Source organism: Hyperolius riggenbachi, chromosome 1 (assembly GCF_040937935.1).
Source record: "Hyperolius riggenbachi isolate aHypRig1 chromosome 1, aHypRig1.pri, whole genome shotgun sequence".
Taxonomy (NCBI): Eukaryota; Metazoa; Chordata; class Amphibia; order Anura; family Hyperoliidae; genus Hyperolius; species Hyperolius riggenbachi.
This window is the reverse complement of record NC_090646.1, coordinates 547,059,879-547,077,080: the sequence shown is the minus strand read 5'-3', so window position 1 is coordinate 547,077,080 and position 17,202 is coordinate 547,059,879. Positions and strand designations below refer to the sequence as shown.

The following is a 17,202-nucleotide window of genomic DNA, read 5'->3' as shown; positions in this document are numbered from 1 at the left end:
CTGCATGCTTGTTTCAAGTGTGTGATTCAGACACTGCTGCAGTCAAAGAGATCAGCAGGACTACTAGATGACGGCTATTGTTTAAAAGTAAATAAATATTCACATGAGTCTATCTTCATTGTCTTTTGATTAACGCTGGGATTACACCATGCAACTTCTTGTCTGATCGACGGTAGTCAGACGATTATTTCCGACCTGTCCGATTTCTGATCGATAAATGGATTGATTTTGTGACGTTATCATTGGAAAATCGATCCCTTTATTAATCGGGAGCAGTTTGGATATGTGCACAGAATATAATGTCCTGTCAGATTACCTGTCATTCGGATGGGAAATTGCATTGTGTGTTCCCAGGATAAGGAAACAGGTCTCATAACCACCATTGGCAGATTCTGTAATGCAGAAATCTCTCATTGGCACCCATATTAGGTGTAAAATAGTCATTTGCATGCAGGTTTAAAGTGATCTGAAACTCAAAATACATTTTTGCTTTGAAACATATTACTGTATGTCATTTATTGACATATTTCCACTTCTCTGAAGCTAAAGGGGCCCATACACTGGTCGATTTCAGTCTTCGATTTGATCAAATCGATTGGTCGATCGGAAAATTGGTTGTCGGTTGATTTGTGGCTGATTTCCATCGATTTGATCTATCTGACAGGATGGAAAATCTAGGTCGATCTGCTGTTGGCAGTAGATCGATGGCCCATAGACTAGCATTAGATCTAATGGTCCAATAATGCATTTAGATCGATTTAGATCGATTTCCAATAGATTTCAGAATGAAATCTATTGCAAATCTGTTCCTAGTGTGTGGCACACATCAGATTCCTGTCAGATTTGACTTGACAGGCATCTGACAGAAATCTAAAGGTTGAATCTGCTGTAAATCTATAAATGTATGGCCACCTTAATGGATAACATTGCAGACAATAGAACAAATTATCAGATTGCTGTGCAAACAAAGTAGAGAAAGGGTTCTGCTCCCCACCTGGATACAGCAGAAACTATTCTGCATTGTTTACACATCTTATGCTGGGAATACACAATGAGTTTTTTTTTTTCGGCAGGTAGATGGCTCAATAAATAATTTCCGACAGGTCCGATCTGATTTCGATCGTTTTAATGATTGATTTTCTGATCACTTCTATACAAATCGACCAGAAAAATTATCGAAAATCAGATTGGACTTGCCGGAAATTATCTATTGAGCCATCTATCTGCAGAAAAAACTCATTGTTTGTTCCCATCATTAGTATGGCTCAAGTCATTCTGATCACTTTTGTAGAGCACTGCCAATAATATCAATTAGCTTCTGAGTGAGTATTAACACTTGTGGTAGCTTAGAAATCATGTGTACAGTATGTATATATTTTTTTCTGCTATAGATTTTATGCTGTTAGATGGTTTAGACCAGGGGTCCCCAAACGTTTTGGGTTGAGGGCCGGGTCAACTTACTTCAGACTGCTGGGGGGCCGGAGTATACATAAAATGTCTTTGCGGGCCAGACAGTGAAGCATATCCAGGTGACAACCTGCAGTCCAATTGGACAGCAGTGTCACATGATGTGGAATTTGATTGGAAACCAGCAAAATTACTGCTTTCTGGCTTCCATGTGGATGGGTGGTGCCAGCACTGCTATATGTAGACAACCAATATTTGAAGATGTAGCTGACCAGGTCTATAAGTAATACATTTTGTGTTTGGAGAGCCGGTAAAAAAGCCTCAGGGGGCCGCATTCGGTCCGTGGGCCTTAGTTTGAGGATCACTGCTTTAGACTATAGACTAGATTTGAGTTTCATACCACTTTAAAAGGCCTCTAGACAGCTGTGTAATGCGTTCTAAGAAGGCAGAGGTATAATTGAATACTTGAGTGGATTTTGTTTTCACAAGAGGTTTGTTCTCCTTTCATCAGAGGTTTGGTTAAGCAGTTAGTGATTACAAAACAGTCAGTTATGTGCTTAGAAGCATGTAGAATATACCATTACGACTGAAACTATAGCCGACACTCTTTTACTATGTTTATTTGGTTCTCATCTGTCTTTATTTTGCCTGTTGTGCATCAGGAGACATATAGGCATAACTAAGGTGCTTCAGGCTCATCTCCTTAGAAATAGCTGCCATTGTATTCTATAGTTATTAATGAGAGAAAACAAGGGTTCATTCTGTCATTTTCTGTCTACTTGTCAATCAATGACCTTCCCACTTGTCACTGGTTACTTCTCACTGTCTATCTTGTTACTTCTCACACTATCCTCGCTTTGGAAGAATGCAGAATAACTCCTCTTACTCTTGTAACGTTTACTTGTTGAGTTGATGTTTGCACTGCAGACCTTTCCCCTAAATGTAATTTAATGCATTGTTTGAGTTCCTTGTAAAAGATTCTAACCCTAAATGTTACATGTGCTTGTGAAACACCACTCTGTCTTGTTTGGCTGTAGAATAGTTGAAATAGCAATTGGGAATGTGTACATTTCGTACTTTTTATTTAGTTTTGTATTAAAGCTGATGGCTGGGAGTTCCTTATTTTTCATTCTCTCAACTGCTCCCCCACCCATTACATAAATACAGCTGTTCCCCTCAAAACATCCTTCATTTCCTAACAAGACCTCCCCAAGTGATGATATCAAACTTCAGCTTCTGTTAAGCATTCTGATACCTTAACGTCTTATCACATTATTCTGATTTCCTATGGCAGGCATGTCCAAAGTCCGTCCCGGTGGCCAAATGAGGCCTGCCGAGCCTTTTCTAGTGGGTCCTCGAAGCTCTTTATAGTTGTTAATTCTATGTGGCCTGCAGGCCGGAGTCTGTTTGTTTCGCTGCACTGCCTCCCCCTTTGCTTGCCTGTAGGGTTTCAACCACCACTGTAGCAGTAGCAGCTACTGATTAGCAGCCACCACTTATGCCAGTTTCATTAACAGCCGCTGCTGAGCAGTCGCCCTATGCCAGCAGCAGTGTTTCATTTCCCTAGTTCAGCCCCCTAGCACTCTCAAGAACAGAGAAATGACCCTTGACCTGAAAAGTTTGGACACCCCATCCTACAGCGATGTCTGGCAGTTGGTATGGGACACGAGCACTCCTCTCTTATAATTTCACTTAGAACAGGTGTGGCTGTTACAGACATACACTACTTCTTCATGTTTGGCTGGCTAGTGGAGGCATGGATACGATGCAGAGGACTGATCAGCATAATAGGTTGTAGTGTTGGGTTTTCTTGGCGCTGCACTTCTCCCTAAATTCTACTTTTATTAAAAATGATCTGGTAAGAACTCATTGGCCCTAATTCGATTATTTTGTTTTCCTCCTAAATTTTCCCCTAGGAGATTATTTTTAATCTACTATTGAAAATAACTTTTCAGCACTAGGTGAAAAAGTACTGTCAAGTATTATTTTACTTGTGGGTGGTTTAAAAGGCATTTTTTTTATATATGTTTTCTCCAAGGAGATATTTTTAAACCTTATCAATAACATATCTTTACAGTTCCCACCAAGCAAGACATTACTCAAAATAAGTATATCATTTTTTCTTTAATTTTAATTTTATTTTTTTATTTTTTTTTACCTTTTCAGTACTTTTTAAGTGTCCCCCCCCCCCCTCTCCCCCCCTTCCCGCTGTCTCTAAGCTATTCTATCTAAGATACATGCCCAGCTACACTACACTAACCCCTGCTGCCCCACCAGCTAAGCTACACTCCACTATACATTACATTAAACTAAACCCTGCTGCCCCACCAGCTAAGCTACGCTGCACTACATCATACATTACATTGAACTAAACTCTGCTACCCCAACAGCTAAGCTACACTGCAGTACACTAACCATTGCTGCCACACCAGCTGCACTACACTAACCCCTGCTGCCACATCAGCTAAACTAAGTTATACTACACAACATTACGCTAACCCCTACTGCCCCACCAGCTAAGCTATACTACACTACATTACTTTAACCCCTGCTGCCCCAGCAGCAAGCTACACTGCACTACTCTACACTATTTATTACATTACACTAAACCCTATACACTACACTAAACACTGCAGTACACTAACCCATACTGCAACACCAGCTAAGCTACTCTGCACTACGTTAACCCCTGCTGCTCAACCAGCTAACTAAGTTATACTAAACTACACACTACACTACATTACACTAATCCCTACTGCCCCACCAGCTAAGCTATACTACATTGCACACTAGACTACCTTACACTAATCCCTACTGCACCACCAGCAAGCTACACTACATAACACTACATACTACACTGCACTGCACTGTCACTTCAAGCTCTCACCTGATTCTGCCGCAGTGCTCCTCTCCCTCTTGCTGTTAGCTGTTTTTTTCTTTAACTAAGCTGGAAAAAGTAAGGTTCAAACATTAATGTATCAGTTACTATTGATGGATTAGGTTCTAGTGATGCAGAATCCAGAAATATCATTGCCAAGGTATTGAATACAGTACATCATTACTGGGCCTATGCTGTCAGATAATTCAAGAAATTATTGCAATCTGCATATTTGCAAGTTGTATGGCATTCCCATTGCAATCAAGTACAACTAATCACCTCGCTTATGTAAAAAATAGTAAACTGAAATCTGTTGATGGGATATTTGCTTTGCAGGCAGAACTCAGCATCCTGCGTAAACTTGCATGTTTGATTCATATAATTGTGAACTCCATAACCAGTCACACATGTACAGTACATACAGACATCTATGGATAAACAGACAACACTATTACTAGCAAGACCCTGACCTACTGGGAGCAGTAACTAATCTATACTTCCTATACATCCAGTCATAATTAACACGTGTCATGATTTATTGTTTATTAATGGTTTCTCTACTTCTCTTACAATTTTTCAGCACACGGCAAGAGTCAAAGTGTTCAAAATAAGTCTTTCTGAACTAAGTAAAGGTTGATATAGTATTATTATTGATTTATAATGTACCAACATATGATGGGGCTCTGTACAGAGTAAGAAACAAACATGGGGTACATAATACAGCAATACAGACAATGGTATACACAAAATATCAACATTGGTACACAATACAGTAGAATGTCGTTCTAGTAAATGCTAATATAGTAAACCTCTGGATATAGTGAACTCAGTTCTCAGGTCCAAGCAACTGTGTCTGTATAAATATACTGTTTGACAAATTCTAATATAGTAAACTACTTTTCCCAGTCCTTTGGAGTTTACTATAAAGAGATTCTGCTGTACACAAAATTTGTAAAAAGCAAACAGGGAGAGCGACTTCTTAATCCTGAGTGGGGACAGGTCTAATCTCCTGCCTCTACAGTGGTTACCTTTGAGGTGACCCGTGTTTGTGAGTGTTACTTTGTTACTCTATATATTTCAACATTACCAGTACTCACTGCACTGTATCGGGCACTCGGTGTCCCGGTTTTTTACGGTACACAAAGGTTAGACATAATAATTACAGTGACAAATGTACGGTAACATGATGATCAAAATGATACTACTTTCTAGCTTTATTTTTACTATTTGTATTGTCATTTTTGTATGTTGACTGCTGGGAAGTTGTTACAAGACCACATAAAGATAAGAAGTGAGAACTCAGGATAAGTGATATGTGCATCAGGGCCACATTCAGTTAGTGTATGACTTCCATAATGCAGGTATCTGTGTATATACTCCCACACATTGCTATTGACTGCTCGTTTGTTATGTGTGCTGTTTCTTGCCATTTTCCTGTCCTATCCACAATGCTCACCTCACTCATTTAGGTAATGTGCTGAAACTGATTGCCAAGAATACTGACACAGATGGCACAAAAAGGAGATGCTTCATAATTATATCCTCAGTTTGCCAAAACTGCTGCTTAAGTTTGTCTGTGTGAGCTCGGAAGCCCATAGAATAAGAAACTATTGCTTTTTTTGTGTTTTGTTGTCTAGCTGGAGACAACTGCCTGGCAGCTCAACCTCCAGATGGCTCAATCCACCCAAGCAAAAATGAAATCTCCCCAGGCTGTGCTAGAACTTGGAGTTAGCACTGAAGACACAAAGGTAGGCAGACACATCTGCTGATGAGCACTTCCATTCTCTCCTCAGGGTGACTTGTGAAATCAGGTCTTTATCTGAAAAATGCAGTATTAACCCTTCCACTTTCCTTCTGACAGAAGAGGTTAATAAACTCATTCACAAGATGCTGAGTTAGTATGTTGTTTGTTAGCAACGACATTCTCTAACATAAACAATTCATTTTAGGAGTTGCCAGTTGGGTCGTTCTACGCTTGAATATTGCATTCTGAGGTCTTGGCACAAAGCAAGGGAGGGGATTGTGCGACCCTCTGGTCCTATTGGTACCCCATGAGCGTCAAGGGAGTAAGATTGCCTTTACGCCATATTACACACATGCCAAGTTGGATTTCATGCTTTTGTCTCAGTGAAAATCATTTATCTGCCATCGTTTAATGACTCTTTAATCTCCAAAAGCATGTGGCATAAAGATATATATATATATATATATATATATATATATATATATATATATATATATATATATATATATATATATATATATATATATATATATATATAGTACATGATGATGTGTATTTGTTGGAGCACTGTGTGTAATGTTTATGCCACTGAAGCTTATATAACATACGGTAAGTAGAGGCGCGGTAGGTCTGCAGACACTCGTGTCCAGTGCTACAGCTGATTTTAAAACTCACTTTATAACCCCTCCACATAGATTAACAAACAATACATTTGCTATATCTCTGAAGGCATCTGATTTGTGTATGGCAAAAGTTATTTTTACAACAATGTTCAAAGAGAGATTATTTACCATTTAATTGTCTATCATAATTTCAGAGGGTCACATGTTTAGATACATTTATCAACCGCACCTTTAAACCGCGTGGGATATTCCAGAAAATTATTATATATATTTTTTTTTTGTAACCTGCGTTATACAAAAAAGTAAGTTGTGTCATAAAAGCAACATATGCGTTGTGTGTGTGTGTGTGTGTGTGTGTGTGTGTGTGTGTGTGTGTGTGTGTGTGTGTGTGTGTGTATAACGCCAGTCAACCAATGGCTGGTAAAATGTACTTGCGCTTACCATGCAAATCGATGTTACATCGATTTAGTGAATATATCACCTGTTTCTTAATTGTTATCGTAACTGCACAATTTCAGTACAGTATTTGCTGCTGTCCTTTTGATGGTGCAGAAGTACTGTCCCATACAGACGGTCATTGCCACCTCTTAGTTTCTGTATTTGCTGCTGACTCCTTTAAATGTATTTTTGTTGCTCATTGCTATCTATCATATTCCTTATATCACAATGCTGTAAAAAGGACATTTGGAAACTGGATAAATATTTCAGGGAAACATTAGCTGCTGTTCTTATATAGGAGTGCTCTTCCTGTGGTCATGTACACCAGTTAGTGAGTTTAAAGACTTAAACCTTGAACACACTAGACCAGTCATGAGCACAGCATGGCTTGCTGGCTGTACCCAGCCTGTTTAGTTCTTTAATCCAGCCCACAAATGCAGGGGCAGATTCAGACAGCCTCCCTGCCTCACTCTTCTCTTCTCCCTTCCTCTCTATGCAGAATTCCGAGTGGAGCACAAGTGAAGTTACTCATCCGCTCTCAGCTGCCATGGCTGTATTCCCTTCAGCCACGCATCCAGCATCCCTTCTCTATGGCTACAGTGGTGTCATGTGACCCACTGCTAGTACTTAGCAGGTCACATGAAAAGTGACATGCTGTGGCCATAGAGAGGACGCTTTACATGTGGCTGAAGGGAAATCGTTGGGGGACGCAGAGAGTGATTGGGTAACTTAATTTATGCTCCACTCACAATCCTGCATAGAGAGGAAGGGAGAGGCACACTTGGTGACCTAAACTAGGGAGGGCAGCCGTGTAATACTGGGGACACACCTGGATACCGATACTAAGGGTAGGCTCATCGGTTACCTGAACTGGTGGCTGAACTAAGACAAGGGGTGCATTTGGCTATCTGCATTGGGGGGGGAGGAACATTGGCTACCTGTACTGGTCTGGCCCCTTTGTCAAATATAAGAACCCTTTATTGCCCACAAATCCAAAAGTTTTTCCAATCCTGCACTATATGGTCCTCGGCCACGGCAGCTGGTCGAGATCACCTCTAGTGAGAATCTAGCATGTGCACTGCGGCCCCCAACCTCTCTCGGGGCCTCGTTCAGCGATCATCCTGGCAGATCAACTCGGCAGAGCACTGGCTGCAAGCATTGTTCTCTACACTCACCTGCCCATCCAGATGCTCCTCATGCGTCGTCCCCCCCCCCCCCCCCCCCCGGATTGCAACAGAACTAACCTAGGCTAGCAATGAGGGATCGAGTCCTGATCCTTCTCTGCTGACAGTCATGTATACAAGGCTTTACAGAGCTCCAAAAAATAAAGAGATAAGAGCCAAGTTCTTATTTGCACTCATGAGGTCTGTACACGCATTTAACATACATGTTTGGTACAAGTCTAGTGTACTGGTATTTCTTAGTTTTGAATTCACCTGGAGTTCAGCTTTTACTAAGTGTTCCCTTATTTATATGCATCCATATGGAGACGCTCATGTACAGTTCCCCATAGTGCTGTTATTTCGCTGTCATGAATCTGGGAAAAGTCCTGTATTTGACACAAAACAAAAAGAGAACACATGAGCCTTAATCTCCTTTACCTTCCTAAAGTTTTTGTAAATTGGCCTCGAGCGAGTCTATTATTTCTTTGAGCGAAAGAGAAATCTTAATCTTTGAGTCTCGTATTTTTTTACGGCAAATGCCTTTTTTATATTCTGTAGTTGATGTTTCTAGTGCTGGTGGAGGTATAGTAATTTATGTTAGTCACCGGGGAGCGGAAGAAAGATCTTCATTATCCATACATACAGCCGCTCTGCAAATTGTAACAATATGGAGTCTCTTGGCACAAGGCAAGCTGAGCAGCCTGCATTAAATCATCAGTCATACTTTGCTTAACATATTTTCAACTGTTGTTTCAAACACATCCTTTAATTATTATCTGACTAAAGCAGGGTCACTGTTTCGCTTGGAGAATAAGTTGTTAGCATTAATCTTGAAGATCCTTTTGAGCTGCAGGTGCTTGCAGAGGGAAAACAAATACAATATCAGTCATATGACTGTACTAATTGTACAGCATACTCTAGTAAATGTTGATGGCATTAATGCTCAGAACTCAATAAATAAAAGACTAGTGGAGAGCAGATTAATCACTGCCCAGGACTGAATAACATCATCATTATTTATTTCTACTTTTGTGTTCCTCTGTATTTTCTAAGCTGGACAAGAGCAACACCATTTTTATGGATATATGCTTTTGCTATAGCCCTTGTAATATCACGCCTCTAGTCACACATGCAACAGTCCACACAGGCATAATTGCCAGATCAGTTAGTACTTTATATGCCATGTGAATTTATAGATGACTTATCTGTCAATATCACAAAATATAACACAAATGTAGTGAGTCTCAGTTTTAAATAGTGGCTGCCTCTTCCTCCTTCTCTGATCTGTCCCCATTAGACAAGAGTCAGTAATCCAGAACCCACTAATACTGTCACCAGTGTCCTATGACTAGGAATGGTGATAGTTCACCAGTGGGAACATCCTGGTGAAGGGAGGAAGGGGTAGGCAAAGTTTACAACTCATGCTCAAGTCTTATGCTGGGGATACACGGTACGTTTCTGTACCGTGTATCGACCAGCTGATCCGGCCAGCTGATAATATTCAGCTGGCCGATCAAGCCGCACGACCCCCGCCCGCTCGATTCCCGCCTGCGAACAATGGCAGGGAATCGAGCTCTGATAAGAAAGCGGGGGCGAGCGGTAATCGATCCACGCGGACGAGCGGTGACGCGGCTGAGGTCGATCCGGCTGGCTAATGGAGCCGCCAGTCGACCTGTGTATTCCCGGCATTACTCTATAAACAATTTTACACAGGTCCACTTTAACCTATGATGATATGCAGATAGATGTTGACTCGCTTCTTCCTCATCCTGTAGCCTCGTACAGATGGGGGGGGGGGGGGGGGGAGGGGGCCAAGAGTCGACAGAGCATCATGGGAGTGATGTCATGTGGTGGGTGGGGTGAGTGGGGAGAACAGTGTTTCAGCCAAATTAATTCGCTGAGCTGATCTCTGGCTTAGTTTCATCTAGCGTCTGTAATAGGCTTAAGAATTTCTTATGTGACTTTGGACAGTATACAGTCATTGACATCAGAAAGCTTGACCTTCATGTTTGTTCTTGATGCTTGACCTAATTCCACCTACAGTAACCTACTCCTGTTGCATGTCTAACATTAACCTACCCTTACCTGAGGCCTAACACTATAACCTGCCCCATCCTGATGATATACACCTTATCACCCTCATTTATTGGAAATAATCTACACTAGTTTAACTTGATTAGAGCTCTTTATTCTGATGTTAGTGTAAAAAATATACCTATCTCTGGTGGAAAACCCAAATGGGCATAGTCCTACATTGGACATCACCACTCCAACTGTGGCTAGAAAGCCTTGTTACATCCAACAGTACTCCATGGAGTATACATACCACCAAAGAACGGTAGTAGTCAAATGCATTGTTTTAGTTTTGTGTCATATTTTGGCACGGCCATTAATCCAACCCAAAAGTTTGTTCCATGTTGCCCTTTACCTTGTATGTGACTTACTGCAGCTTCCCTACAGTTGCACCATACCTGTCTGTCTATGTGAATAATCCCTTATTTTGCACTGTACCACAACACGATGTCAAGCAGAGGTGCCCGATTTTCTGTCACTCCAGTGAAATGTTAAGGACTGCAAGTGACATCGGTTTGGAGAGCTTTTTGTCTCGGTACTGGCTGACTCTTCAGCACAACACTCTCCATTGAAATGTTCCTCTCCAGCAGGCTGAGGTTGGAGAACTCTGCTTGATAAATGCAGCCTGCCAATTTATAAATACATCTGAATGCCTAGTAACTATTTGCATTTAAATACTTGCCCTTTCAGTAAAAAGAAAGCTAAAACTCAGTAATGCTAAAAATAACAACGTGAATAATAGAGGTATACAGAATCCAGGGGAGAGGGAGCAGCTCCAGAGCATCCTTTTATCCAGCTCGCCTCTTTGTCTCATACTGTAGAGATGTTGCCATCTCTGTGTTTTTCACACGTATGGTCCAGGCTCAGTCACATGCCGATTAATTTTAGCAACCAAACAGATTTTGTTTTGCTTGTTGTTTTCCTGTTGTGCTGCTATCTGCTTCGCCTAGATAGTAATAAGAAATACAAATGATGGTCTTTTAATATAAACACACACAAAAAAAAAGCCAAAAGCAAGGTGATGGTATGTCAGAGGAAAGCAATGTTATTCCCATGATTGACATCAGGATAAATCCCATTTAAAACACTTTGGCTTATAGACACAAACAGATGTGTTTTGTGGAGTTCAGCTCATCTATAAATCTGTCATGAAGTAACCAGTGCTATTTATTGTTTTGGAGAATATTCAAGCCATTGTACGGGCTGATGGTTTCATTGCAGTTTGAGGACTTGGAAAGGCTATGAAATACTTTTTTCCAGTTTCCCTTGTGAGTGCCAGATTGACCTTGACCAGAAGTAAAAAGTAAGGGTTGTTTCATGCCTGACTGGCCAGAAGTGTCCCTTTGGCAATCCTAGCACGGGACACAGAGAACTGTTAATCATTGTGAGGGCTGTTTAGGTGACATTACAGAGTGCAATCATCAGTCTCATGGAAAGGTTGTTTATACAGAGCAATGAATAGACCTGAATGTAAAGATTAAAGATATATGTACTTATGGGACAGTGTCCTGAAATAGCTCTTTTCTCCTTGTAATGGCCTTTGATAACTGTCGGCAGTAGATGTCTGGGGACTGGTGGCCTACTGTCACTTAGCAGCCATAATTTGCTCTTTTTGAGCACATTGACTGCTTCCTCGTACTGCTATAGGGGGCAGCTAGCCATACTTAAAGGAAATGTCAGCCAAATAATGCTGCCCCACGATCTACCATATTTTTCGGACTATAAGACGGTGCTTTAGAAGACAAAATCTAGGGAAAAATAAAATTATATTAAACCTGGTGCGTCTATGGTACAGAGACATCTTATAGACCTCCCCCATCCCCCAAACTGTCTCTAGCAAATCCACATTGCTAAGCTACACTACACTAATCCCTTCTGCCCCAGCTACACTAACTATGGTCCCCTACACTACTAACTCCTGCTGCCCCACTAACTACCCGTCACTAACACTACACCTGGATTAGTCCAGAAGTTGAAATTGAGTAGCAAAGACTTGTGCTCTATGCATCGAATTACTAAATAAAGGGACTTCTTAGCAGACAGGATTCCATAGTGGCTACAGATGCCATGCTTGCAAATAAGTACATCAGGAGCTAAAAATTAGCTTTTGTAAATTCATAGTTTGCAGCAAACTGAAATGGGAATATACTGTATTATAAAGTTTGAGTTAGAAAGTGTTACCAATAGCACATCAGCAAGGAAAATTAAAATTTACACTTTGGCCGGCTATACATTGAGCAGAGTTTACATCGCTGTGATGTTTGGTAGTTCAGGACCTAAAGTAATGCCTTTCCACTGCTTTATAAATGGGCCATTAAGCTATGTACAGACACTGGCTTACTGAGCACTTACATCAGTCAGGAAGAGCCCTCTGCTTTCAGTCAGTTGACATGATGCCAAGTGCTGACACAGATACCTGCACACAACACATTTCAGCCTGGCCAGTCAGAGGAGTGAGCGCAGTATTGGAGCCGTGTGTCTTGCCAATGCCATCCCAGCGTGAGAAGCTTCTCCAACCGTCCACTCCCATCCTCGCTCACAATCAGCTCCTGCTGTTTGACCAGCTTGCGTTACACTACTGAAGGCAGCTCATTGGTTGCCGGGGATGCCCCTCCGAATGAGCCCTGGCTAGGATTGGGCAGCGTGCATGCAAGGGGCGGAGTCGGACGGTACAGCCTCGTCCACGGCTGGGATTTCTACAGCGCGCATGCAGAGGAAGGAGACGGCCTCATCCACAGCTGAGATTAGGCAGCGCGCATGCAGTGAAAGGAGACATCCTTATCTACGGCCGTGCTGGGGGGGCAGAGAGGGGAGGAAAATGGAGGCAGAATGAGCTGAGTATTATGCCGCTGCACACTTAAATCATCAATCCCCTTCTCCTAATAGCGTCTGCATCATCACACTTGTTGTTGGGGCACATGCACTTGCAGCACATTTGGACTATAAGACACACTGAGTTTTCCCCCATACTTCTGAGGGAGAAAAATGTGTGTCTTTATAGTCCGAAAAATACGGTACTTACCTGAGGTTTCCTCCAGCCCCTATCAGCCGACATGTCCCACACCGCGGCTCCGCTCCCAGCCCGCGGTCCCCGGTGCAGAGGCCAACCTTGAGGTCGCCCTCTACTGCGCCTGCGCGAGCGCCGCTGTCCAACAAGTTCACGTTGTCTGGAGTGTGCTGCGCAGGCGTGGTTAGCGTAAATTAGCAGGGCGGTTGGAAGAATAAAGCGGACGTGGATAATGTAGGGGACATGATGATAGTTAGGAGATAGGTATGTGGATTAAGGTTGGGTTAGCACACTGTGTGCTGGAGGTGGTTGGGGGAACATTAGGACAAGATAGGGTTAGTATTGTACATGTTGGGGAGGACCTAGCAACCATAGATTTTGATTACAGTTTTGGTAAGATGCTGAATGTTACAAAATTGGTATTGACCAAATTAGGCTAGGATTTATCCAGTCTTAACCTGCTGGGTGTTCTGATTATGCGTAGCCACACGGCTGCGCATAGTTTTTATACCTAATTTTTTTTTTAAATCATGTAGCTAGCCTGAACGGGATTTCCTTGAGGGCTTTCCCCGTCGCCATGGCGACGAACGGAATGACGTCATCGACGTCGTGATGTCATAGGGAGTCCGGATCCACCCCTCAGCGCTGCCTGGCACTGGTTGGCCAGGCTGCGCACGGGGTCTGAGGGGGGGGCCTATTACGTGGCGGATTGGCGGCCATTGGAGAAACACACAGCTAGCAAATTGCTAGCTGCGTGTTTAAAAAACAAAAAATTATTCAAATCGGCCCAGCAGGGCCTGAGCGGTGGCCTCCGGCGTCTGACGAGCCTAGCTCGTCCAGAACGCTAGGGAGGTTAAATCAAGCATACCATCATTGTTAAGCAGCATACATCTGCTAGATAAAACCCCTCATAGGTGAAGTTTGAGCTATTTCAGCCATGAGTCTAGCATGTGCGCAGCTACCCAACAATGTTTTTAGTAACCATCCTGGGACTAACTAATATGTTGTCTACGGTACTTTTGTCCTTTGCCCCGCAGGACGCCACTCACTCATTTGCCGCCCACTGCTTCTCCTCCCCTCTCCATGAAGCAGTGTACATGAACACAACTTGGATTTATTACAAACATTTCTCATTTCAATTCTTTGCATGTAACTGTAGTAGCACCAGTCTATTTTGCTAACCATTTACCAACTATTGACAAGTGACCCAACCCAATTTTACACCCAATGTCAGTTTTTGTAAAAATTGCACCTTTCTGCTGAGGTTAGCTGTAATGCTGGTAACGTCAGCACTGTGCACATAACTGTGAAAGTCAGTCAGCTAAAAGTGTAAATGGTCAACAAAAAAGCTTTTTCTTATCCTTTCTTTGTTTGCTCTAGATAAGCTTAAATTCATCCTGTGTGTAAACTTGAAGTGACCATAAAATAAATGAAAAATGTGCTTCTGCAGAGAACCTTGCTTACAGTTAAGTTAGGTTTACTCTTTAATGGTTAGCTGGCCACATAAAATACAGGTACTATTATCATTCTGTTCCCTGTAGTTCTTCTTAATCTTGATAACCAATACCCGCACTGTTCTTGTTTTATCCATTATGTAGCAGTGTGGCCTAGTATTAGGTGATGGGGGAAGCCTATCAAAATTATTCCTGGTATCAAAGTCCTCTGTAGAGGTTGCAGGGTGATTATGTTGGGGGTGGGGAAAGGAGAACTACTTGATTACGATCATGTTTGGCAGTTACCGTGACAGGGGACGTTCTGTTTTAAACCTCCTATTACTTCCATAGATGGGTGTTGTCAGCTATTGTTGTGGCAGGCCACCCACTTCTGTGTTCTGTGTGGCACTAGGCCACAACATTATTGTTAATTTAAAGGGAACAAAGAGCTTCATGAAAGCAACGCAACCTAAATTCAGGGAGGCACACTACGCGTGGTCCCCTGCAGCATAGCGTTCCTTCCTTAGTTACGCGCACTGCTTACATAGCAACATGCGTTCCTTTAAATAAAACCTGAACTGAAAATTAAAAGTCAAAATAACCATACACAAGTCATACTTACCTCCTGTGTAGTCTACTCCTCAATCTCTTTTTCCTCTCCCGTGTCCTGTTTGTCCACTGTGATCAATGGAATTCTCCGTCCTCCATTTTAAAAATGGACATTACCCCATAACAGCTTTCTGGTCAGCACACAGTTAAACTGTAACATCGCCCACTTGAGCCATAGGGAAACCTGGACAAATCAGTTCTCTCAGCTGTAACTGACAGCAACTGATATATTAACTGACAGCAACTGATATATTTCAGTTCTGACAAAATGTTGTCAGCACTGGAAGGGATCATTGTCAGAAGAAAATGGTGAGCTTCTGAGAGGAACTGATGGCAAGGTGACTATGAAATGTTCATTTGAAGTAACCTCATGTGTTTATTTTCAGTAATTTTACTCAGTACAGGTTCCCTTTAAATGCCTGGTGCTGCTATGTAAATTAACATAGTAGAGGCTACTATGTTAATTAACATAGATGCTAAATTGTAACTATGTTAATTAACATAGTAACGGCCTTGCTAGTGAAGTATCGCGGTGACGATACTTCACAGTGGCGGGCGGTATTTAAAGGCGTGCGCATTGCTATGTAAGCAGTGCGTGTAACTAAGGAAGGCACGCTATGCTGCAGGGCGTAGTGTGCCTCCCTGACTTTAGCTTGCGGCATTGTCCTGTAGCTTCCACTGCTCTAGCAGCATGGCTTCAGGAATTAAGCCCAAAGTGATTAGTGACTGTTTAATTAGGAGAACTTGGGTGGTTCAAGGATAACTACTACAATACTTTGATTTGTTAGTACAGTTGTAATTTAAACCTTTTTGATGCTTGACAAGTCTTCCAGATTTCATCACTGCGCTGCGCTTCTCTGTACCTCGAGGCTGAAGCACGCAGCATCACAAAGCTTGTGCACTTTCCTCACACCCTCCATCTCCTTGTGATTGTTCAGAGTACTTTGTGGAAATAGTGTCAGCGCTGTATAATCGTATAACATAAATAAATCAGTGACCATGCAATTGTTTAATTTTCCTGAAGAATGCAGTGTTAACTGCTGTGCAGAATGAGCTTGTCTACAATAGACCCTGACTTATAGAAAATATAAATAGTCGTCTCCTGTCACTAGATCCATTGGGAATACCCGGAAGAGCCTTGCGTGCAGCCCTCACCTGCAAAGGATGGATTGTTTTGACAGTTATTGGCTGGGGATTTCCATCACAAGGTTTAATCCACATGTCAAGTGTTTGCTGCCTCTCAAGCATGAACTGAGAGAATCTACTACTATATAATATATAGGAAATTTATTTTGATGTACATTTTTTGTTTGTTTGTCTGAAAGCTAATGTTGGGTGATTCTGTAGTGAGTTGCTGTAAAAGCGGTTAGGATATGATGTTTTGCGTGGGGGATTGGTGTGATGTAGAGATAGATTCTTGTTTCTGAATCTGTGAATACATAAATCTGTGCACAAAACCTGCCCTACCTACATATCTGAGCTTGTTCACAGGTATACACCAGGCCGTCCCCTCCGGTCCTCCAACGACCTTTCGCCTAATTGCCCCTCGCATCTCCCACTCCTATGAGTGCCTGCAGGATATCTCAAGAGACCCTCTGGAATTCCCTTTCACCGCCCATCAGACTTGCTCCCTCCTTCAACACATTCAAGCAAGCCCTCAAAACCCGCCTCTTTAAAATGGCCTACCCACCCCCTACCACACAGTAACTCTCTACTGAATATTATTTCCACAGCCCTACCTAGTGTCCACCTCCCCTCCCCTTATATCGTAAGCCTTTGGCAGTGTCCTCCCTTTCCTAGTGTATTCTATATGGTCGTGTGCTCCTT

The 17,202-nt window shown here is 42.2% G+C and overlaps 1 protein-coding gene across 4 annotated transcripts in view; it reads left to right on the top strand.

Annotated features, from left to right (window-relative positions):
- The window catches only part of COMMD10 (COMM domain containing 10), a 528,807-nt gene that overhangs the window by 76,012 nt on the left and 435,593 nt on the right, over positions 1–17,202 (top strand). For 3 of the 4 annotated variants that reach the window (XM_068247179.1, XM_068247168.1, XM_068247185.1), the window contains exon 5: positions 5,923–6,033. In XM_068247179.1, coding sequence (XP_068103280.1) covers positions 5,923–6,033 — 111 coding nt within the window. Of the gene's footprint in view, positions 1–5,922; positions 6,034–16,487; positions 16,569–17,202 lie in introns of those variants that run through there. The other variant, XM_068247173.1, reaches the window with a different exon arrangement.